A 22,960-nucleotide genomic window follows, 5' to 3' on the forward strand; every position below is an offset into this window, starting at 1 on the left:
CTTTCCAATAAATAGTCGGGTATGTTTTTGCTTATTTACAAGTGGGCACTTTTTGCGTCGCGTCATCTGACAGGTTACTGTTCTTATATTTGTAACATTGTATTGGATTAAGCTTTTCCAAGTGCCCTGCGTTAATTAAATAACCTGTGGTGTATTTGCTGTGGTTCAACTTCCTCCAGTAACTGTTAACAAGTTCAGTTCACTACAAGTCAGTCCAGACACAAGCACAGGAATTACTGTCATACATACATTTATTTTATATAAAAGAAAACAAGGGTTGTAATATTAACAGTTATACACACACAGCCCAATCACTGGAAAACTACTGTATCCAACATGGCAGCTAGGCACTGAACAATGTTGGATGTCATTAAAACATCTACGTGCTCCTCCAAGTGCCTCTTGGGATCCTGTAGATTAAATAACAAAAAAGTTTTAAAAAGATGAAAAATGTAAACCACAGGGTCAAGATTTTCAGATCCTTTTTGAGAATTCCCTGGTTTCAATAAAGTTTATAATAAATACAAACAAAAATCTACCTGTTTTCCAACATTCTTGATTGCCAGCTGCTCAGGGGTCATTTTGTCCTCTTCTTCAACGGCCTGAGGTGGAAATATGACAGTATGTCAGTATTGTGGAACAGTATGGTAAAAAAAAATAATTTAAAAATTTAAAAAAATTATCTGCTGCTGAATTATTTCAAGTCGCACCTTATTGTAGTTCTTAGCCAGCTCCAACATTTCTTTGACGATGGTCTCATTGTGCTTGCAGTGCTCGCTGTAGTCCTGCAGGGTCAGACCCTCCATCCAGCTCTTCTTATGCAAGTTCAACAGCATCTGAATAAGAAAAGTCATGTGTCATATGTTCTACCACAAATTAACAAAAGTATTAACTCTTTAATAGGTTGTGAGACTCAAACCTTCTGCTCCAGCTCATTTTTCCTGTAATTGATGGTGATGGAGTAGTAGTGTCTGTTGAGTCCGTGAATCAGGGCCTGAAAACACAAGAAACATCAAGTTTAGCATTTTTTTTTCCTTTTTGGATAATGTCAGCAAACATTGCACAAAAAAAAATCTCTAACACTGGATTTGTTTTGAATTTTTACAAAAAATCCTCTTTAGATCTTTTACACTGATTTAGTTTCAATACAATGGCTGGAAATGAAGTGTGATGAATGGCAGGGCACACAGCTGTTCCTGTTCTTCACGTCTCTCTGAATGCAACCTTACTAGTGCCAACTGCCTCAGGTATATGCTGTTATGCAACGATTTAACTGCATGTAAATAAAGTTAACTGAATTGTGTTTGTTCATGTTATAACAAGCTGATTGTTGAGGCTAACTGAACACTAACAACAAAACAAACAGCTGGTGTTGTCTGCAAATATTCAAAGAAAATGCTGAACATAATTTTATGGAGAAGCATGAGTGACTATTACTTTGCATATGATGTTCAGAAACTGGAGATAACAATACACGTTGCTACCATCTGTTAGGAGATTTTAAGAAAAAACCCATGTTCTAAGAACACAAACAGCAGGTTACCTGGATTGAAGGCTTGTTCAGATGACCCAGGTTGGATGTGGTTTGTCTTGGTTCATGACCCAACACCATCATGTTGGCATTGATCAATCTGAAGGCATCAATAACAACCTGAAGATGACAGTGGAGGAAAAACCGTTTCACAATTAAACGATCATCATCACTAATTCATTATGAATTCTCACTTAATAACTGATCTTGTGCGCTGCACTTGAAATAATAAGAGGCTGATTAGAGGGTTTCTCCTTGGTACCCACTCATCCCTACCTTCCCTTTGACGCTCTGAATTGGATCAACGACCACTGCGACAGCTCGCTCTGACAGAGCCTCAAAGCTCTGCTGTGTGTTGATATCCACACCAGATAACCAACAACCAAACCCAGGGTGACTGTGGTACCATCCCACCACCATCTCTGGTCTGTTAAACAGCACAGGAAGAGGACAGCAGACATATGTGAATATGATTTTAGAGACATTTAACGTAAATTTTTTCATAAAAACCTTTCATTTTCTCTTCTAAGCCTTCACTTTATGCATCAATTACTAGCTAAGCAGGTATTTGATCAAACTATCCTTTTGAAAATGAGTTTTTATTCATTTTATATAGTCTCAAGTGTTACCTGCCGGTCTGCTTTAGCATGTCCAACATCTTGGCCTGAAACACAGGATCCACTGCTTCGACACTCACACCCTGTGAGGCACAAAATTGTGATTTTGTGAAAAAGTATAAAGTCAACATTAATCATCACAAATTTATTTCAAAATTGGTCATATCATGATACAAACAAGGTGTTTATTATCCAACTGTGCACTCCTTGGTAATCTACAGGAGGAGATTGGGACAAATGAACTTACCGTTCCTGACTGCGGCATGGCAAACACATCAATCACTCGCACTGTGTAGTCATCAACAAATTCTCCCAGCATCAATCCCATGACCTCCATGGGTACACCAGCACGCCCGTGTTTCAACATCTGAGGAATAGCATGAAAAGTCATCGAGATGTTTTTTTTTTTATGGACATCACATATTTACTGCTGATGATGTGGTGCAGAGGTGTTACCTTGAGCAGGGCAAGAGAGGAGATGTACACCTGCTCTGCTGTGTCCACAGCAGGTGCATCTGTTGGGGGGCCCTGAGGAGCAGTGTTTTTTTTATTAGTTCAGGCTTTTGTAAGACAGCAGCAGCTTTTACTAATCACCACATTCCAGGTATCAGTTAGAATTTTAGAGCATACAATGTGCATATGCATTATATTTCTTTCTGTTAATATTTATTTAATGGCAGTAACCATCTGATAAAACCTGCAGCACACAAGCACTCCCCTTTAGCAAGTGTATTTTTTATGTAATGTAGTTATACTGTTGGTTATCTTTAGGTTACCTGGCCAAGACCTGGCATTCCACCTCCGAGCCTAAGCAGCCGGTCCATACTGAGATGTGTTAACTGTGAAACAGAAACAAACAAACAAAAAAAAGTTTTGTTAAACTCGTGATCAGGACATGGTTTGTGAAGATACAGAGTTATATGTAATAGTTCCTTCAGTCCACATTTATTCAAAGAAAACTTATAGAGATCAGATTTTACTCTGTTTGGACAATCTCCAAATTAATAAGATCACCCTATACATTATTTAAAATTATGTTTAACTGCTAACATTAAAATAAATGTACCTTATGCATATTTTATTTTAATATTTTGGTTATATTTTGTTTTTATGAGATTAGACGTTATGTGTAGTCACAGTGTACGTAGGCCTAACGAGTAAACTCGAGTAGAAAATTCGGACTATTTCTAAGCTCTGTGTGCAGAAAATGAGCTAAACTGCACTTCCAGTAACACAAAAAATTACATTAATTAATCAAATATCCATATTCCACAGAAAGGCTAATGACAGTTAGCTTCAATGTGCTAATTCACCCATAATCGTCAAACGCAATACGGCAACATCATAAGCCTGATAAAACATTATCGGCTCGTATGTTTTAGTTAATGTATCATTACATGCCTGTGGCTGATGACTATAGTTTTAGCTTGTTTACTGTTTTGAGCTGCTTTTAGCTCAGTTCACGGACACAATTAGCGTGATGCTAGCGCTAGCCTGTTTGTGCTAACTTAGCCTGCACCGTTTAGTACAAGAAAATGATTAACAAATTGTTTACAGTAATCCCCTTTCATCAGATTTAATGACTTCTGTGAGCTGTGTTGAACGTCTGCCTCCACTTACCTGCTGTCAGACCTGTGTGGTATTCAGAAGAGTTTGTTTTTCTGGTCGTAGCCGAAACAAACCACCCGGCTACAATGAATCAGCCAGAATCGTCTTTTTTCCACAGAGTAACTGTCGCACTAATGACGTATATTGGTGGAGCCCGACTGGCATTTGCAACATTGAGACACTAGAGGGAGCCACAGTTATGTATGTTAAGTCATTTAGGACAACAAATCGATTATGTAAAGAATTCGACAAGAAGGAGAAGAAGGAGAAGAAGAAGAAGAAGAAGAAGAAGAAGAAGAAGAAGAACCAGATTTATATCAAAAGTCTTTATAATTTATTATTTGTATTAACTTTTCTGTTAATCTAACCAGTTGAATTATGGGTACTTATATATCAGCTCTTTCTGTCAATATATACATATTTTGAAGTCATTTACATACCCTCATCATGGACATGACTGTCATGTTAATTTTGGACAACTCGGCCCTTGTGTATGCTGTATAGTTTTCCAGGGAGGAATGATTGTACAGGTTACACATTTAGTGACTCAAGAAACAATAATTGGGTGTACAGGCTTGAATTTATTTTGCATTTTCTCTAAGTCACACAGGGTCAGATATAAACATACACATCAACTTATATTAAAATGTCTATCAACAAGCAGCACCTTGACCAGATGCTTTTGCTAGCCATCAAGTCAACCCAAACTAACAGTAACCAAGTTTGAACTGTCTCACTGTTTTTGATGCTATTTGATTTGAGGTGAAGTGGAAGAATTTGGAGGTAGCCCTTCATTATTATTCTTCCATCCACTTCGTGCAATTTACCACTGACAGCAAAACAGCCCCAGAGTATGACGCTACAACCACCATGCTTAACAGTCAGTCCAATTTTTTTAGTTTGAAAGCCTCACCTTCACTCCTCAGTACCTACATACCTCTTGCCACTGTGACCAAATAGCTTAGTCTTTAGCTCATCTGACTAAAAGGCGTTTTGCTTGCTTTAGATTTTTTGGAGCAGGGGCTTCTCTCTCTCTCTCAGCCCATGGCCATGTAAAACTAGCTTCGCTGTGGACAGTGATGCTGGTTTTCCAGCAGTTTTCAGTTAATAGAAGGCGTGAGCCTTGGTTTCTGAACATCCTAACCTATTTACTCTCATCTGAGGGCGAAAGTTTCTTTTTCCAGAACTTGCCAAAGTGGCGACACATCCAAATTACTGATGATCCTGGAATCTGCAGCTGTTTACAAATGGCCCAAGAGACCTCCCCAACTTGTGTAACTCTAGAATTCTCTTTCTTAGATCTTCACTGAGATCCTTGGATGTTCCCATTGTTCTAAGTGTTGATCAATCCAGTGAGTGCGGTCAAACAAATCCTTTTTATGTATTTTCTAAATGTAATGAATCTAACCAGTTGCCACCTCTAGCCCTCACATCAGTATCATTTCTATGGAAAACAGAAGTGTATAAAGTAAATAGTATTTTTATATAAAGGCTGAAGACTGCTGTGATGTTTTCATGGTTTCTCCTTTTTCAGCAATCAAGCATTTCATTGCTCCCAAAGGAGCCACAAACGCTGAGCCAAACCACACCATTACTGGAGTTGTGAAAAAGCTTTTCTGTTTGTTTCCTGTATTCTAGCCAGACAGGAGCCAGTTCTACAGAACAACTCGTATGATCTCACCCAGCACCGTTACTAGATACACTGCGATGCTAGATGCGTCAGCTGCCACGCTGATGGCGCCAAGGGGGTATTTCAAATTCCCTTATTCTTTGGTGGATGTGGACAGAGCAGATAATCATCTACATTCCTCAGCCCCTCCCTCTTCAAACCCTCAGACCCCCCCGCTACATCAACACAGTTCAATACACTCAGCAGTCTTAACCAGGATGTGCTTCCTTATGATGGGTTTCTCTGACCTTTGGGATCCAGGGCTAAATTAGTAGGGCGTACATTATTAACTTTGCCTCAAAAGTACATTGTTTCAGGGCTTTCTGCTGGCTTATTTTTTGTTATAGTTTTAATACATACAGTCATTATTCTACCAAAAATGATGAGAGAAGCAATTCTTAAAACATCTGGAGGAATTATTCAGAAAACTAAAACTAAATTCTATGGAACAATCGACCTACTGGATATTTTAATTATTTATAAAGAAGAGCTTTTAAAAGAAATAATTTAAAAAAAAAGTAGAATGAAAAAATACAGAGATTTGACTCATCTACATTTGAATCTTTTGTGAAACCTCATCTGTCACCAGCACATTGGATGTATTGGATTTATTAATCAAACATGGCCTAACTTCATAAAAACAAGTGTACAAACACATTTATGAAAACAAATGGTGCAGCTGACTGTTCAGATAGGAATCATTGGACTTTTCAAGTCACATCAGAAGTGGCTTGTAACTCAAAACCAGCATGAAACCTTAATCCTACCAGCAGAGGAAATAAGGAAGAGAAATTTGATGCTTTAAGAGCTTCCCTGCACCCTGATGGGATTTGGATTTAGAGCTGCTTTATAAATCTCCAGCAGGACTTGCAGCAGGATGACTACTAGAGGAAGGCACTGCTTTGAGCCTTTAAACATTTGTATGTGAATGCAAAATGAGTGTAATTAGATCAAAGTAAAAAAGGTAAAATGGGTGCTCTAAAAGTTAGAACCAACAAATCCACAACACACATCTACACGTGTGTGGTCTCTGATACCATTTCCTCCTTTTTACATGTGTGAAAACCTCTTGGTAATGGTTCAGCTTGGGCCCAGGTTTGTATGCCATCATTTTCCTATTATCCCTTCATAATAATAATAATAATAATAATAATAGACACCCCCCCCCCCCAAAAAAGAGCATCATACCGTTTTTTTATGTGTTTATTAATTATTATTATTATTATTATTATTATTATTATTATTATTATTATTATTATTATTATTATTTATTCCTTTTCTGTAGCAGCTTGTTTCTTTTCTACACTGAAATCTCCTGCATCGTTTGCACAGGTGAAAAACTCAAACTTAGTCCTGAAAAGATTCTGATGACCTGCACACTGCTGTGGACTCGTTTTCTTTCACAATTAAGGCAATGCACTGTGGTAAATGTAGTCATTTTGCGGTACTGTACTTACTATTTATGTCAAACTAGGCTACCATGACTGTAAATTGACCAATGTTTTGCTGTGTGGATCTGAAGTTTATTTGTCCAATAAATAAAAGATTTCTTTACTCAAAATTTCAGATTTTTGTACAGATAGTTTGGTTTTGTTTGGTTGTTTTTTAGAATAAAATTATCGCCCTTAAAGGTAGGAGACGGGGGACGGGACTTTTAAAGCGCTTGGTCTTTAAATAAAGTCTTCAATACACAGTGAAGCCGCTGAAGTGGTTAGTGTTAAAACGCACTTTTACGAAGGGTCCATGAACTCATCAATCTTGTAAAGCCGTTAAATTAAAAAAAAGTATTTCTTCTTCTGACTCATAATTATGTGATATGAAGTACACGAAGCCTTCCAGAAAACATCAATAGCATGTTTTTGTGTGTTTTGAATTCAATATTTGCTCTGTGTTCTTGCCTCCGTCCCACATTGTGCGGTTTACAGGGAAACTGTGACCTCGTCTCGGGGCCGGTGGCGACTGCTTATATATCACTGCATCCTGACTTCTGTGACATGTACTAGCCTATGTTGGACGGGGTGTGTGTGTCGGGGGGAGGCGGGGGGGAGGGTACAAAGAGGAAGAGGGTGTGTGTGTGTGTGTACAACTCTGTGTGTGTGGTTTCAGGAGGTGGGGGTGAAGAATGCTTGGTATGTGCGGACGACGACAACATGAAAGGCGGCGAGGGTTGAGCCCAAACTGATTGTGCTTCCCAAAATCAAACCCAAACCCGCTTTGTGTCTGAATTTCGACCGAGCCTCAGACACCACACGTCCGTTTATCGCAATAAGCAAGCGTCCGCTGCGAGTTTTTAGGTGGCGGCAACGCAGTTTATTTGATGTCAAACACCCTGCAGAGGCGGAGATGGTTTAGTCTGTAGTAGGTGGGACTGCCGAGCGGTCTGCAGCAGGACGTCGTAGATCAATGAACCGGACCGGAGGGCTGGTCCATCGCCTGGTGTGCATCTGACTGTATAGATGTAACAGTGTACCTATGCGGGACCGAGGGTTCTTTTTTAAAGTGTCCAGCAGCCGTTCATGATGCGGATGTTATAAAGCGACTGGGTATTTGATAGGCTCCCGAACCCCGCTCGGATTTCGTCTCTATAGTGGCTCTCATCGGTGCGATTTTTTTCCCCTTTTTTCTGGGGGGGAGGAAGTAAAATCCATCTATAACCTCCAGGATGATCTTTGCAAACACGGGCAACCCGCCGAAGACAGCCAATCGTAAGCAGGTAGGCCAAAGACACACACATACACACATTGGGTTTTCCCCCTTTCTTCCTACTTTTTTTTTTTAAAATCACACTTTGAGGGGAGAAAATGGGGTGAATAATAGCACATGACATTGGAAAGCCATTTCAGGATTTACATGCGTTCACGCCACATTCTGGTAATAATTAAACCCCGTTTGGAAAACAGATCATCTGCTCTCAGCACTTGTCAAAAGGGGAAACCTAATAAGATGAAGATATTAAATAAAATAAAGATAAAATCCGAGCCGATCTGTAGCTGTACAACCGATACTTTAATTATTACGTCCGTATAACCTTGCTGGCCAACTCTGGTCAATGTGCATGACGGTTGTAGTCCATTTTATAGGTTAATGCATTCTGGTTGGATCCAGAGAGGGAGAGAGAGAGAGCTGGGATGAATGTCAGTGTGCTGGCTGAACTATGCAGCCTGCCTGCCTGCATTCTTCTTTTTGACCTCTCAGGTGAAGAGAAAAGGCTGGTCTGAATGAAGGCCGTGCCCCTGTGCTTTTCCATCTGAAGATGGAAGATGGAAGGAGAGAGGCGGCGGGTGTTTAACCTCTGCCGCTGACGGAAATGTGAACCCTGCTTCAGATAAGGTGGAGCGAGGGTTCAATTTTCTTGTAATATATATTCATCGGAAGGTACTGCACGTTACTTTGAGGACGGGGATGTGAATCCGATCTCCTATGAATCCCTTCAGGGGAAGAATGAGTCTTCAGTGTAGGTGTTTAATCAGCTATAAGAGGGCCCTGCGAGTAAAATATACCATAGCTGCCCTCTAATGGAGAAGCTTTGATGGGCTTTTTTTTTTTAGCTTTAAGTTAAGCTTTGTAATTGCACACCAACAAAAGTGTAAGGCCTCTACTTGAACACATACGAGACCTAACAGATGTTCCTGTGGCAGGAATCAGGTCTTCACATGTGAAAGAATAATACCTGCTATGAACATTTAGCCATAGTTGGCCTTGTTTGGCCCATGTGCACAGTTTTGGCTCCTAAAATGTGGATTGTATTTCGGTTATGGACAGATGGTGTTATTTTGCCACGCTTTGTCTTTGATCTGAACTGGAGAGGGTTGCGGTGGCTGGTGGGGGGATTTTAATGAATGAGTAAAGGGAAGGAAATGCTTTGCAGGGCAGTGGTGTGGTTTGGTGTGCAAGTAAGAAAAAAAATGGAAGTGTCTGTCTGATGTCAGACCCAAAGGCCCACCTATAAGAATGCAAAAGAATGCACAGGAAATTTGTCTTTTTACAGCTAAGGGGTTAAAGGGCAAACCTTTTGCTCAGTTTAAGAAAAGGTAGAGAATTCAAGGAGTTCCTCTGTGACCCTAAGTCAGATAAGCGAGTTAAGAACACGCATGGATCGATGGAAATATGGAAACGTACAAAATTATTATAAGAACATATTCAAGATGTAGGAAAGCTGCTTTTAGGCTGCTGTCCCTTTAAATAATTTAATTTGTTTGACTGCTTAATTTTAGGTACCTCTATGCACAACTGGGTAGTTAATTAGTAACATTTGTTAATATTTGTTGAGTTTTCTGTGATCGGCATCACTGCAAACTCACCAAATGTTTAGCATGCCTTATTCTTTAAAATGAATGTGAGTGGCATACAAGCAAATAACCTAAAAGCAGCTCAAAGTTGGCCAATCCTTGAGTCCTTCTTCTGCTACCACCGGACCTGTTGTGGTCTCAGGTGTGTCTCGCTGTAGAAAACCAACTGAAATGCAGCTCTTTAGCGAGCAGTGCTTATTGATGTTAGACGAGTACTGCATGGACTAGTGCAGACAGCGTTTTCCCTGTGTGTTTGTCACACTGATGAAATGTTCTTGTGATCACGCTTGACCTGAGTTTAAATTAGATTATCCAGCTCCCGTACATTTCCTAACAGTGTGTTTCCTGTGTGCAGTCCTACCCCATGACTCCGTCCAGTCCCAGCAGCAACAGCAGCAGCAGCACAGGCCTGGAGCAGCTCAGCAAAACTAACCTTTACATCCGTGGCCTGCCTCCTGCCACGACAGACCTGGACCTGATCAAACTCTGTCACCAGTGAGTTCGTGCTCATATACGCGTATGGCTGTGCAAACGAATGTTTTGTCACTTATTGTACTTTGCAAATGAAAGGGGTTGAATAGTAGCTCTAAAAAAGGACAGCAATTTTTTAAAAATACATTTTAATTGAAAGAATATATGACAAATTCAGGCTCAGATAATGGCCCAGAAAAGGCAAAATATAAGTAGTTTGCGCTAAAATAACTCACAAAATTGAAAATTATTTCTTAATTTTTTTATGTAAGGGATTTGTTATGGTACACGAGCAGCACTTCAGTGGTTCACCAGGTTGATAAGCCCCACACACTGGGAATCACTGATCCACAGGTTACTGAAGTCCTGCTATTGACCCATGAGTGTTTTCGCCATGATCGTCCTGCTGTTTAAATTTGCAGCATTAATTTGATCTTTTGTTCAGTGTAATCAGAAACTAGCAATTGTGACCATAAATGTATCAGGAACATGTAAACCGAGGTCCCAGTCCAGGGGTTTCTATCCAGCCCAAATTTATTTTGGAACCACAAGAGTCGTCCCCTGCTGGCTGTTAAAGACAATCCAAAGTAATTCCACCTTAGATTCACTTTTCACCACTAGAAGCTAGCTCCATTGTTCAAGAGCTGTCCTCTTTATTGGACATCAAAAGGGAAAAAAATTATATTCCCCAACCATTTCGTAAGTAGTTGCTTTCTTGTACTACAAGAAAAACCCTTTAGCAATTGCTTTGGTCACTAGCAGTAGCTTGTCTGCAAACACTCTTATTACCTACTAGCCAAGTAGTAAACCCTGAAAAAGTGCTGCACAAACTGGAAAAGAATAATGTTCGTCTAGCTAAGACATTTTAAAAGGCGCATTTTTCACAGTTCTACTGCCATTTTTTAGAATAGTTGGCTAGTGTTGGTAGACAAGCTAGCTGGGTTCATGCAGACTACAGGCGACTGCAGCATTCTGCTAGCAACCAAAAACCATCACAACAAAGGTTTTGCCTATCGGTCAGGGAATCCATTTTTCCCAAGAAATGGATGGTTGTCAGATGGTCGCAGACTGGTCTTTAGGCCTGTGTATCTGGGGTTTTATTCACTTAACTTTAAATTGTCAGCATGATTGTCACGCGTCCAAAAATGGCAGATAAGTTGGTATCTCATGGCTGCAAAATCTCAATACTTTCTATGGTCAGGGTCAGCTTGTCTTAGGACAGAGGACAGAAAATAGAAAGCTACCATCTGTACCAGCACAGCATGAAATTGTTACATTTAAGGTTTTTAAATCTAATTAGTAAGAATTTAAGAGTGGACATGAGACATATTTTGTTCTTTTGGGCAGAATATATATTTACAGTATTTTCAATTCATCACATTGTAGTAAGCTAAGCAGATTAACAGATAGCGTTAGCCATCAAACACCACCTGTGTTGTGTGGACTCCTGCTTTGATATTACGGCTTTTACAATCTTCAGTTTTTGAAGCCAGAGGTGACCATATTTGGACAGGATGATTGGATTCTTGCTACTCAGTGCTTGGTGACAGGAATATTTCATTCACCATATATTCAGCACACTTCTTAAAACGTTGGATAGTAATTAGTTTAAGTAAAGCCTAGCAGTCTGCCTGTTATTGCATAATTTTAAGTGTGAATGCAATATAAAGAGGTGAGTTATGATTTCTTGTTATTATTTTGTGTATAACTGGTTTCCTACACAATAAGAAGAGACCTTTCCTGAATATGCTAAATAAATAGCATAAGTGGTTTAATAGTTACTGGAATTAAAGTAAAATATTACACTCTTAAAAATAAAAGCCTGTTTGCTGTTTGATGCCAAAAAATCAATGCAGACATGCAAAAACCATGCTGGTTTAACCGTAGTGTCCACATAAAAGGTGCCAACCACCATAAAGAAACATATAGAAAAGTCACAGCTCATCTTTGGTATGCAAAGCAGATTGCAAAACTCTCATTCAACTGGTGAGAATGCCTTGTACGTGCTGATAGTACAGATGCCAGTCTAAGTGGTTAATGTGGTGGGTTGCCATAATTAGTGCTGTTTTGTCCAATCTTTTTCCTTCTGATTCACAAGCAAATGGAAAAGGACGTCCACTCATGTAACCCGCAGCAGCAACAGCAGCTGTTTGTGTCATGTTTGCTTGTGTTTTGTTCGTGTTCCCAGTGGTGTTTGGCAGCACAAAGCAGAAATGAAAGTGCTTTTCATAGCAACAAGGTCTGAATGGTGATGTAAGCTAGGCATTCAGTGTGTATGGTGTGCGGGTAGAGAAGCTCACAGTTTGTGTCAGAGTTCAACTTGAGTGGAAAGTCAGAGATAAAGCAAAGCCTGAAACATGTAAACTGAAACCAGTTACACATTGTGTGGTTTAATCGTCCTGTGAACTGTTCTTTTCTTTAACCTCACTGTCAAGTTGAATGAAGGCTCTCCATGTAGAGATTTCTCTGGAAACAAATCCAGAGAAATCTGGATCTGGAAATCTTAAATAATACAGAATGAGAACAGTCTCAGCTGTTGATTCATCGTTGTCTTTAACGGTAGTCTACATCTTTTGTGCACACAGGTATGGAAAGATTCAGTCTGCAAAGGCAATCCTGGACAAGACAACCAACAAGTGTAAAGGTCAGTGAGATCAATAAGTTCTAGCTGCCAAAATATACTAGCAGTTCAACTTTAAATTAAGTACAGAGAGCCACCTAACACGTGACCTGAAAGCCAACTGTGAATACGCCCGGTTTATAATTTTGTCACACAACGTGTGCTGTTGGTTTGCTTCACAGGTGAAAGTGTAGATTGATTGGTAAAATCTTCATTGCATTTTAACACTATGAAGACAGAAGTGTGATAAGTATCACAGAGGTTTCACCGAGTCTCCGCAAATAGATTTAACAGATTTTTACACTTTATGGAAATAAATGGAAAACAGTGCATAATGGCTGGCTGTATAATAAGAAAGCAGATGGTAAGATTCGATGCACTGTTTAAAAAAATACGGAAAAACTTTCTTCATTTTAAAATGCAGAACATACTGTACTGCATTTTTACAGATCTTTTTCACACTGTTGGAATGTTCTAGAAAATGGTGAAAAGGCATGCATAGAATGTGGGTGAGACATAGATACCGGTTTAAAGGAATAGTACAGCATTTTGATTTCAATACTACAGAAAGGTGGCTGAAAACCAAAGGTTTTGCCCAGATAAACAGGATACAATGCATTAATTATATCCTGCTCATTCTGAAGAGGTCCTGGTAGACGGTTATATTTTTATCTTTCAACAAAGCCAAGTATAGTTTTTAGTGTTTATTCTTAGCCGAGCTTACCCGCTCAAGGATCTTAGTGTTATCGAGCTTCTGGTCTAACTCTGGGGAAGGAAATGAATAAGCAGACTTCCCAAAGCAATTCCTTTAAAAGATTTCCCACACATCTCAATTACAAGATTTCTTTTATGAGTCTTTCACGTATAAAATATGTTGTTATATTTACGAGAATAAGCAATTTTTATATATATATATATATATCTCAGTAAGTGATGTTATCACTTACTGACTGCTGATGTAAATACTATTCTGCAAACTCCAGGTTACGGCTTTGTGGACTTTGACAGCCCAGCGGCTGCTTTAAAAGCAGTCCATGCTCTGAAAACCAGCGGCATACAGGCCCAGATGGCCAAGGTGAGTTTGGTACATGCACATGTGCATGTCTGTGCATATTTGTTATGCTTGCGAACATCTCTTTGGGGTTGTGCTTTTTTTCTTCCTTTGTTTTTTAATGCGTGCACGCTTGTGTCCACTGTGTGTTGGGGAATGACATTAGACCGGTCACATGACCTCAGCTGACAAGCTGTTCTTCCCGTGACCCCATTTACTTTCACTGTAGAAACCAGATGTCACATCTCTCTCTGCCAAATAACCTGTCAGTGCAACACATTACCCACTCTCCTTTATACACTATACAGAATTTTACCAGGAACTTTACTGCTATTGGGTATTTGCAGTTGCTATTTATACATAGTGATATCTGCAGCAGTGCTCTGTTATAGCAGCACTTTAAGCGTTGAGGCATTCTCGAGCCTCTGTGGCCAATTGAAAGTAAAGCACACAAGGATATTTTTGCATAATATCTGTGATTTCTCTCATAGTGGGCTAATGTCTTCCAGTCCTTTCCCTTTCACATGCATGCTGCGTGTGATTGAATTCACGGGTTAGAATTCACTGGTGTGCGGTGGCTCACTGGAGACCTGCATGTAGCTGCTTTGTTTGGAGCAAACATGGCTGAACGCAGTTTGTGTGTTGCGGTAGCTAGGCTACGCCGCTCTCCTGCTGTTTCTAGGGAAGACTGTGGAGGCGCTGAGCTGCTGCACAGTGCGGATGAAGTGTGTAACACTGTGTGTGTGTGTGTCTGTGTGTGCAGGAGAGCTTGTTTAACCAAATGTTCCTCTAGCCATTAACCACACTTTAGCTGATCTGCGCCCAGGCAAGTTTCATGCAGAGAATTTATTTTTTTTGTGTCATGCATTCATTTGTCAGTAGAGAAATGGCACAACACAGCCTTTGTGAGTGTTGATTTCATTTTATCGTGACATGATGCTAAAGCATTCAGTGCATTTCTTCTTTTCTGTCTCCTTCAACACGAGCAGCAGCAGGAACAGGACCCCACAAATCTGTACATTTCCAACTTGCCTCTGTCTGTGGATGAGAAAGAGCTGGAGAACATGCTGCAGCCCTTTGGTCAGGTCGTCTCCACGCGGATCCTACGAGACTACAGCGGCAACAGCCGAGGTGTGGGCTTTGCCAGGTCTGTCACAAGAGACTCACAGAAAGAACATTCTTTTCTTTTTTTTTTCCTGTTTGATCGGTATTAAAGGAGGTGCAACATAAACCTTCAGCAAACCTATGATGATAAATTGTGTTATGAAGTAGCAGTGGCACTGTGCAGCTCCTGTCCTAGCACAGCAATCTGTAACCTGCCTTCCTTTATTAGACATAGAATTAACAGTGCATTAGTTACTGTTACCGTTTGCTTTTGAAATTGTGTAATACAATAGCTCACTTGAGGTACCATTGTATTGCAATGTAGAGCAAACAAGCCTGTGTTCTGCCCTCAGACTTATTAAATAGAGTCAGTTTTGGCTCATTGTCTGTGTAAGACATGCTTTTGCATAACACTGCTGTCAGTAACAGCAAACACGAAGCATACAGGCTGTGTTTGTGTTGTCTGTGTTCCTCCAGAATCTGGCGTTACAGTGCAAAACCCAAAGCAGTCATCGATAACTGGACATATAACCCTATACTGCCTCCTGTTTCACTTCACATATCTATGCCGGTTGTTGGCTATAAACCCTACAGAATGTAAATGGTCACAAAAATGAGAATCCGAGTTATTCCAGTCATGCCAGCATCACTGCGTTAAAGAAGATTGCACTTTAGATGATCTCTGTGTCACTTGATGATGAGTCTTTGTTGTTGTTTCATCCTCTCCTCCATCAGGATGGACACAACAGAGCAGTGCAATGCAGTCATCTCCCACTTCAATGGGAAGTTTATCAAGACGGCTTCTGGAGCTCTGGGTAGGGAAGAGTTTCCCCTTTCTGGATACTTTCCCACAGATGAAAACCGCAGAGGCGGTGATTAATAATTGTTGAGTGATTGTTAACATGTCAGGGTTTTTGTTTTTGTTTTTTTTCCACATCCCTCCTCCCCAGCACCCTCTCAGCCCTTGCTGTGTAAGTTTGCTGACAGTCAAAGGAAGAAACATGCTCATGGCGGATTTGTTCCCAACGGACAGACAGCGGATCTCAGATTAGTACGTAATGTCATCTATCTTGCATGTATGCCACCTCGTTTTTATTACTGAGAATCAATCTTCTTCTAACAAGTCTATCAAGAATATTGTATGGGTCTGTTGAGCCATACCGTTGAAATGAAAAGGTAATTTCACCAATTATGGTTTCATGGTGTTTTACTGTTACGCTAAAGTAGTAAGAACTAATAATTCAGTTATGTAATTCTACCTTTTTGATGGTTTTGTCATTTAGGGGGCAATGACTCTCACTTATGACCCCTCCTCAGCAGCTATACAGAACGGGTAAGTTGCACTCTGGTTATAACAGTTCATGCCCTCATTTTACACTTTACTAGTCTCATAATTCCCAAGCTTTGTTGTAAAATACTGTCTTGTTTCCTAGGTACTATGCTTCTCCTTATCCAGTCACCAACAGGATAATGACTGTGCAGCCCACAATGGCTCCCTACATGTCTCCAGTCTCTGCTTACCAGGTACTGCACAATATCCCTTTAATGGGCCAAGAAAACCCTTTCTAAGAGCTGAACCGCTTTCTCGATACTTGTCCGCTCCTCTGTATTCCACATTTGAGGTTACAGTGTGTGGGCTGGTGGATCCTTTTGCTTGTATATGCAACTTACACTGGCAGCCTAGTCACTGTGTACCCCACCTCTTGCTCAATGCTTGCCGGGATAGGCTCCACCCCTCCAACCCCCACATCCTAAATCAGTTAAGATAGATGGATGAATGTAATTTTCCTGGGCTGCCTCAGACGTTGGAAGCTCCATGTGGTTTTGCATTTTTTTTAATGTGTGAACAGAGCTCGTGTTATCTGACAGTAAGCTTAGGAGTTCGCTGGAACAAACTCATCATTTGAGCAGGCACAGTCATCATCTCTGAGTCAAGGTTTCTCTGAATTCTCACGTCTTCCTTCCTGTTGCCAAAGAGTTTTAATGAATGACATTCTGTGTGGAAAATACCTCAAACCACTGAAAAGGTCTGTCACTTGCACAGGAGGGATAAATTTAAGTTTTGATTTGAGTTTATTTTTTTTCACCAGCCGTCTGCCAGATGGTCGCAGATAAATTCACTTCAGAGTTTTAAGAGCTGTGTAGTAGATACTCGGATCACGTGAGGAGTTAATCACGAACTCCAATAGATTCTTAACCTGTTTCCAAGAAAGCAATGCCTTTACATTTGCAACACTATGATCTTCTACTGCCAGAGCTTTCCTGTATATTGCCCATACCAAATTTAAATGATAACTGTTTAACATCTAACAGGCTTACATTTACAGTTAAACGAGGAAGGCAGCTGATTACAACAACAAATCAGCTTAAGCTTATAAAAAACTGTAAAAAAGGGTTTTCGGGAAAAGACCAGTTGAGCAGAAGTAGGGTGGACCTCACCCAGGCTGTTAGTAAGGCATATGAACTCCTTAATGGAGATGATTAGGCTCAGTACTGAAGGCAGAACTGGAGTTATGAAGCCACTGGTGTGCTTAGTGCCACGCAAGAGAAGCAACCAGGCTTTTACTTAAAAAGATGATGGCTTTGGATATTACTGGGGCTCTTATGTCTGAGCAGGAGTGTGCTGTCTTTATGATGATAGATGGCGTTTATGCTGATTCGCCTGTGGCTTGTGATTCAGACTGTTAGAATCATTCAATTTCTATCCTAGTATGCATCCTAGTTTCTTTGTCATATATATTAATTCTTAAATGGCCAAAGGTTCAAATGATCCATTACTTTTGAACTGTAAATTGTGCAGAGCTACTCTTATACAGTCCACAAATAAAACTACTGAGGTGGAGATGAGATAAATTGTTTTGCATTTGTAAATGGGCGACACGTTTTGCTGCTTTCATCCTCTTTCTTTGCATCTGTCTCTCATTCTGCCTCTCTCGTCATTAGGTGCAGAGTCATTCTTGGGTGGCACATCAACCATACATCATGCAACACCCGGTAAGGCAGCTGCAGCCACGGCTTTATAAACTGCGTCGTGTTCTGTGCACAGGAAATGGGTGTGTGGTGCCACTGCAGCTAAACTTCTGAGCTCATAGCCGCTCACAGTGTCACTTTATTCCCCCTGTTCTGCTGATGCAGACAAGTCCAGCTACAAAACTTCCCCAAACACATGAGAAGGCCAGAGGCTGAGACAAGTTCTGGGAAATAGCCGCTGCATGCTTTAAGTGTGTGTTGGACTGCGTATGAAAGAGAAATGGAACAACTAAAGAGGCTTCCAGCCACTGCCCTCCCCCCCCCTTCTCCCGCTTTCTGGATCCAGCAGGAAATGCCTGAAGCAGAGACAGTCTTGTGACTCTTTGACTCTTCCAACAGATGGTTTCCAGTGGAACAAGTGTCTCTGCTGATCTGCCCCCTCCCCCATTTTTTTTTTTTTTGTTAGGAAATGGTCCGTTCCCTGAGGGCATCATGTTTAAAGCAATACTCCATCTGAAAACTGGCTAGAGCTGGCAACACCACACCTTCTGCATAATTTACTAGCATAGAAGACAATGTTCTGAATGTGCAGCGTTTTCTTTCGACCTGAAACTACTACACCGTCACAGTTAGTGTTACGGATGTGTTTCGAAAGCCTGTCCTTTTCCCCAGCTCGCTGGCCTGTGCTGACCCGTATATATGTCAGAGAGTAACACTTGTTATTTTTGTACCAATCACTGCCTTTCCTGTGTGGTGTTGCTGTTTTTATCTAAATGACTTGACTCATGTGACGTGTGCCACAAAACTGAGCCACTTTGTGTTTTCAGGCCTCTGTGATGTCGCCCTCTGTGGATCCCTCCATGTCACTGCACCCAACAGCCATGATGACTCAGCAGATGGGCCAGCTGTCATTGGGAAACACTGGAGCGGTGAGTGGAATTCTGGGATATCTTCCATCTCTCATGCACACACACACACAGCACTAATCAAATGAAATCTGTGCTACCATTAAACAGCACACTAGAGGCAATTATGATTATGATTGCAACACTGTGCACAGATATCTGTGAATTGGCAAGATGAAATCTTTCTTTTTGGTTATTACCAGCTGTAGTATAGCTGGCAATTGCACCTTGTGAGTGTGTGTGGTGTGTGTGTCATTATTGCAAATAAGGTCATGTTAATTTTTTTAAAAAGGGCCTTTGGCACACTTTTATTATTGAGCCTGAGCCAGAAGACACTTTTTTTTTTTTTTTTTTTTTTTTGCACTTTAAGGAAGTTAAATTCATTCATACGTGACAGATGTTTTTGGTTCTTATAACTGCATCTGCATGTCCCCAGATGCAGTTATAAGAACATAACACGAGCTTCTAACTGCTACAGTTACAGGAGGTTTTTTGTCAACCAAACTTTGACATTCTCCTGTGGATCAACGTTGTCATCCTGAAAATGCTGTGCACATAAAGTTGAGTTGCCTAACTGTCTTTCATGCATCTCCATAGGAAATATACTATTAAATTATTTCCATTTTTTTCTTATCTTTCAGTATATTCCAGCAAACCCAGGTGTCCAGGGAGCTTACATGCCTCAGTATCCCGCCATGCAGGCAGCACCGGTAGGTTTATTCTATCTTTATCATATTCAACTTTTCATTTAAAATGTTCAGCTTCTGCCTTAACGGTGTTAAAACAATAAACCGCTTAAACAAAATTGCAACAGCCAGTCCAGTGGTCTGTCCTTCAAAAGGGCCTGGATTGTTTTTGAGGTGCTTGTCCTCTAAAGCTATCAATTATCTCAATGCACACACAGCGAGGATGGTTATTATCAGATTCTAAATGAGAGATGCTGATGTTTTGCTTTTCAGGAAAATGGCACGCCGCAGCAAGTGGATTCCTCCAACAACTCGTCCCCTTACAGTCAACTCAGCAAGTAGATGCAGGTATGCTTAGGTTTCCAAACGTAAATCTCAACAACATGAGTGTTTACTTCAGCAGCTTCACTGACACGTAACAGTCAAGTGGACATCCTAATAAAGCCCCGGGACGAATTTCTGTAATGATACAAAACTTTTGAGGAGAAACCTTTGTGCGAATGCAAAGTACTGTAAATGTTTATATATGCTGCTCTGTTACAGTTGTCTCTTTTATTAAGTTAAGAGTTGGGCCTCACTCGGCTGCCTGAGTGCACACATAAAACCTGAGCAAAGGCATGTTGAGTCAAGCCCTACTGACTTATTTGCCACAAGATCAAAAACATACTGAAAATGTAGATTACAGACTCGTGGGAATGTATATGTCTGAGTTCAAATCGTTAATTTAGTCGGTTGTGATTGTTATGTCTGCTATGCTCCATTTAACCTTTGACTGTTGTGTTTGTGCGACCCTATGGTTTAGCTAGCAATGGGCCACCCTGAACGACGAGACTTCTGTAGTGATTAATTGCACCCGGATGTTCAGGATTGTTGTTCAAATCTCAAGTGTGTTTATAGATATACACCGGCCACTTCATTAGTTATACCTTGCCTGTACCAGGTTGGACCCCCTTGTGTCTTCAGAGCTGCCTTGAGTCTTTGTGGCACAGATTCAACAGGTTGCTGGAAACATCCCTCTGAGTTTTTGGTTCCATATTAACATGATAGCATCACAGCCAGTTTCTTCACTTTTGTCATATTCACATGGAAATAAGTTGACTGCGGATTGCATTTGAGTACAGTCAATTTATTTATGTTATTGGCCAATTACCGTATTTTTCGGACCATAAGGCGCACTGTTGATGAACGGGTCTGTTTTCATTAATAAGGCACACTGGATTATAAAGCGCATTAAGCGAAACAAAATCAGATAAGTCAAACTTTACTCAAATCATTCTTCTTGCTTCCTCCACTTCCGTACCATTGATTCATTAATGTTGAATTCACTCACAGCTGCTCTATTCTCATGTTGTTGCAGTATATTAATGACTAACCTCTTATTGTGGATGGATTATCTCAGTTGTTCTCCTGACTGAAGTTTGGTCCATTTACAGCAACCTGCAATGCGATTGCATTTGTCCCTAACCATCGGGAACCCTCACGTTAACTTTTATAGAGTGGAAAAAGTTAGCATTCATCCTCCAGCTTCACTGTGCTAATGTTATGCTAACATAGCTGTGTTGCTATCGATCACGTAGCACATCATTGTATACCAGCTAGCCCAACTTCAGTAACCCTGCAAAAGTCACTGCTGTGTAGTTTTCTGTCTTCATTTATGTTGGAAGTGATAGCAGAGCTGTACGTTTTAATTCTTTCAGCAATCTCTCAGTCAGAACATGCTATATCATGTTTAGGTAGAAACTAGCGAGCTAACTTCCTGCTAATTTCTAACTCCATTAAATTTAATAAATTCTGGTTTTATGGATGCCTGGATGTTAAACTTAATTGTTACACCCGGTAAAGCAGAAACGCTGATCATGTTATTAAAGATGATAGAATTTAGAGGGTTTTTAACTCGAAGCGAACGGAGTTTTGGACCCAGATTGCTCCGCAAGGCTCCTGACTACAGGAGCCGTAATGCTCTGACAATCCGGTGCAGCTTCGTAGCTTACCAAGGTCGTACTAAAACATTTTTTGACAGATTTTTGAGCACCGTGTACCACATAAAATTGGTTCGAGGTCAGTAAGCACAACCAGAATTCATACATAAGGCGCACCGGATTATAAGGTGCACTGTCGATTTTTGCGAAAATTAAAGGATTTTAAGTGTGCCTTATAGTGCGGAAAATACGGTAGATATTTGCGTTAAGGAGCAGCTGACCTGTAGCAGTTGAGTGTATTTTTGTGGCCCCTGTTTAGTAAAAAAATCAAGTTTTATATCCCTGTTTCTGCTTTCTTTGTCTTTCAGGCCACATTCCTGTTTTGTGAGCCAGTTGGCAGGTGGGAAGTTGCTGATGACATCACAGGAATAACAGTCTCTGTCTGCTGATTGGACCAGAAACATGAACTTTTTTTTTTTTTTTTGCACAGCCCCAACATTTGTAGTTGAAAATGAGGACAGTGTAAACAGACTCAAGCAGCCAGCGAGTCAAAGTGGGGGAAAAGGAGAAGAAAAAAAAAAAAGAAAAACCAAGATTTATTTTGATAAAAAAAAAAATACAAAATGCTGTTCTTGTTTTCCTCTTTTTCAAGGATTCTCAAACACTTGCCAGATGACCCCCGTACCTCCCTCCATCCCCACCTGTGCCCATTCACCCTCACCTTCCCCATTCAAGTACGATGTGGTAATAAATGCATGAGATGGAGATATCACTCCCTCCCTCCTTATCCCATCAAGGTTTCTATGATTTGATAGTTCCTTTATTTGTGGTATATGGACAAAACCCTTGCAGACCTCGTTTGCACAGAATTTTGAAGTTTTAAAATAACTTCACTTTGGTTTTCGACTTTGCCACAGCTCAGAAAACTGCACTCGACAGTTGATACGAGTGACCATTTCATTAGGAATTTACTATTGGAAAAGGTGCCTTCCTTACGTGATATCGAACATTCTCCAACCTTGTTTCATCAAAACTTGATCAGGTGTCACATTTCTTATCGGACTGAGCAAAACGGTGTGTGTGGAATCACGAGGCTTTCCATTGAGCGTTGCGCTATCTAGTCGTCTGGTAGCAATAAAGAAAACGAGAGTCCCGCGGCAATACTGAGAAATGAGAACGGTGACAAACTCAGAGCAAGGGAAATCCTTATATTCTTCTTTCCTTTTTTACAAAAATAAATAAATAAATAAACAAAACGACAACAAATTCATGACATGATTTGAAACGATAGCTGTACTTTTATGAAATTGCATGTATCTCACCCAGGCGGCATCGTTTTTGGGAGGGTTTTTGTTTCTCTTGTGGTCACTTTGACCCGTAATCTACCTCATGGTTCTGCTAGCGTCCGCTGGGGTGGTGGGGTTTGCAGGTAAAGCCCCTTTTCACCAGGGTGGACAAAAGGGGAACAGAAGCCACGCTCAGGAGCTGGCTAAACAGGACTTCTAACATTTTTCTCCCAC

General features: G+C 40.5%; 2 protein-coding genes across 2 annotated transcripts; one reads left to right on the forward strand and one right to left on the reverse strand.

Annotated features, from left to right (window-relative positions):
* Positions 1-233: 233 nt before the first annotated feature.
* On the reverse strand, positions 234-4,038 carry psmd14 (proteasome 26S subunit, non-ATPase 14). The gene is made up of 11 exons (XM_026164665.2): positions 3,769-4,038; positions 2,925-2,987; positions 2,605-2,676; positions 2,396-2,515; positions 2,161-2,231; positions 1,808-1,958; positions 1,544-1,651; positions 920-994; positions 711-836; positions 540-602; positions 234-410 (listed from the first exon to the last, which is right to left on the reverse strand). Exons 2-11 carry the CDS (start codon positions 2,970-2,972, stop codon positions 312-314), a joined length of 933 nt encoding a protein of 310 aa, XP_026020450.1. The 5' UTR covers positions 2,973-2,987; positions 3,769-4,038; the 3' UTR covers positions 234-311.
* A 3,627-nt stretch (positions 4,039-7,665) lies between these two features.
* rbms1a (RNA binding motif, single stranded interacting protein 1a) lies at positions 7,666-22,706 on the forward strand. Its single transcript, XM_026164679.2, has 14 exons — positions 7,666-8,138; positions 10,070-10,209; positions 12,771-12,829; positions 13,789-13,880; positions 14,846-15,003; positions 15,696-15,775; positions 15,911-16,011; positions 16,244-16,293; positions 16,394-16,484; positions 17,904-17,954; positions 18,758-18,859; positions 19,477-19,545; positions 19,795-19,869; positions 21,809-22,706. Exons 1-13 carry the CDS (start codon positions 8,088-8,090, stop codon positions 19,861-19,863), a joined length of 1,113 nt encoding a protein of 370 aa, XP_026020464.1. The 5' UTR covers positions 7,666-8,087; the 3' UTR covers positions 19,864-19,869; positions 21,809-22,706.
* The last annotated feature ends 254 nt before the right edge of the window (positions 22,707-22,960 follow it).

This window comes from Astatotilapia calliptera, chromosome 1 (assembly GCF_964374335.1).
Source record: "Astatotilapia calliptera chromosome 1, fAstCal68.1, whole genome shotgun sequence".
Lineage (NCBI taxonomy): Eukaryota > Metazoa > Chordata > Actinopteri > Cichliformes > Cichlidae > Astatotilapia > Astatotilapia calliptera.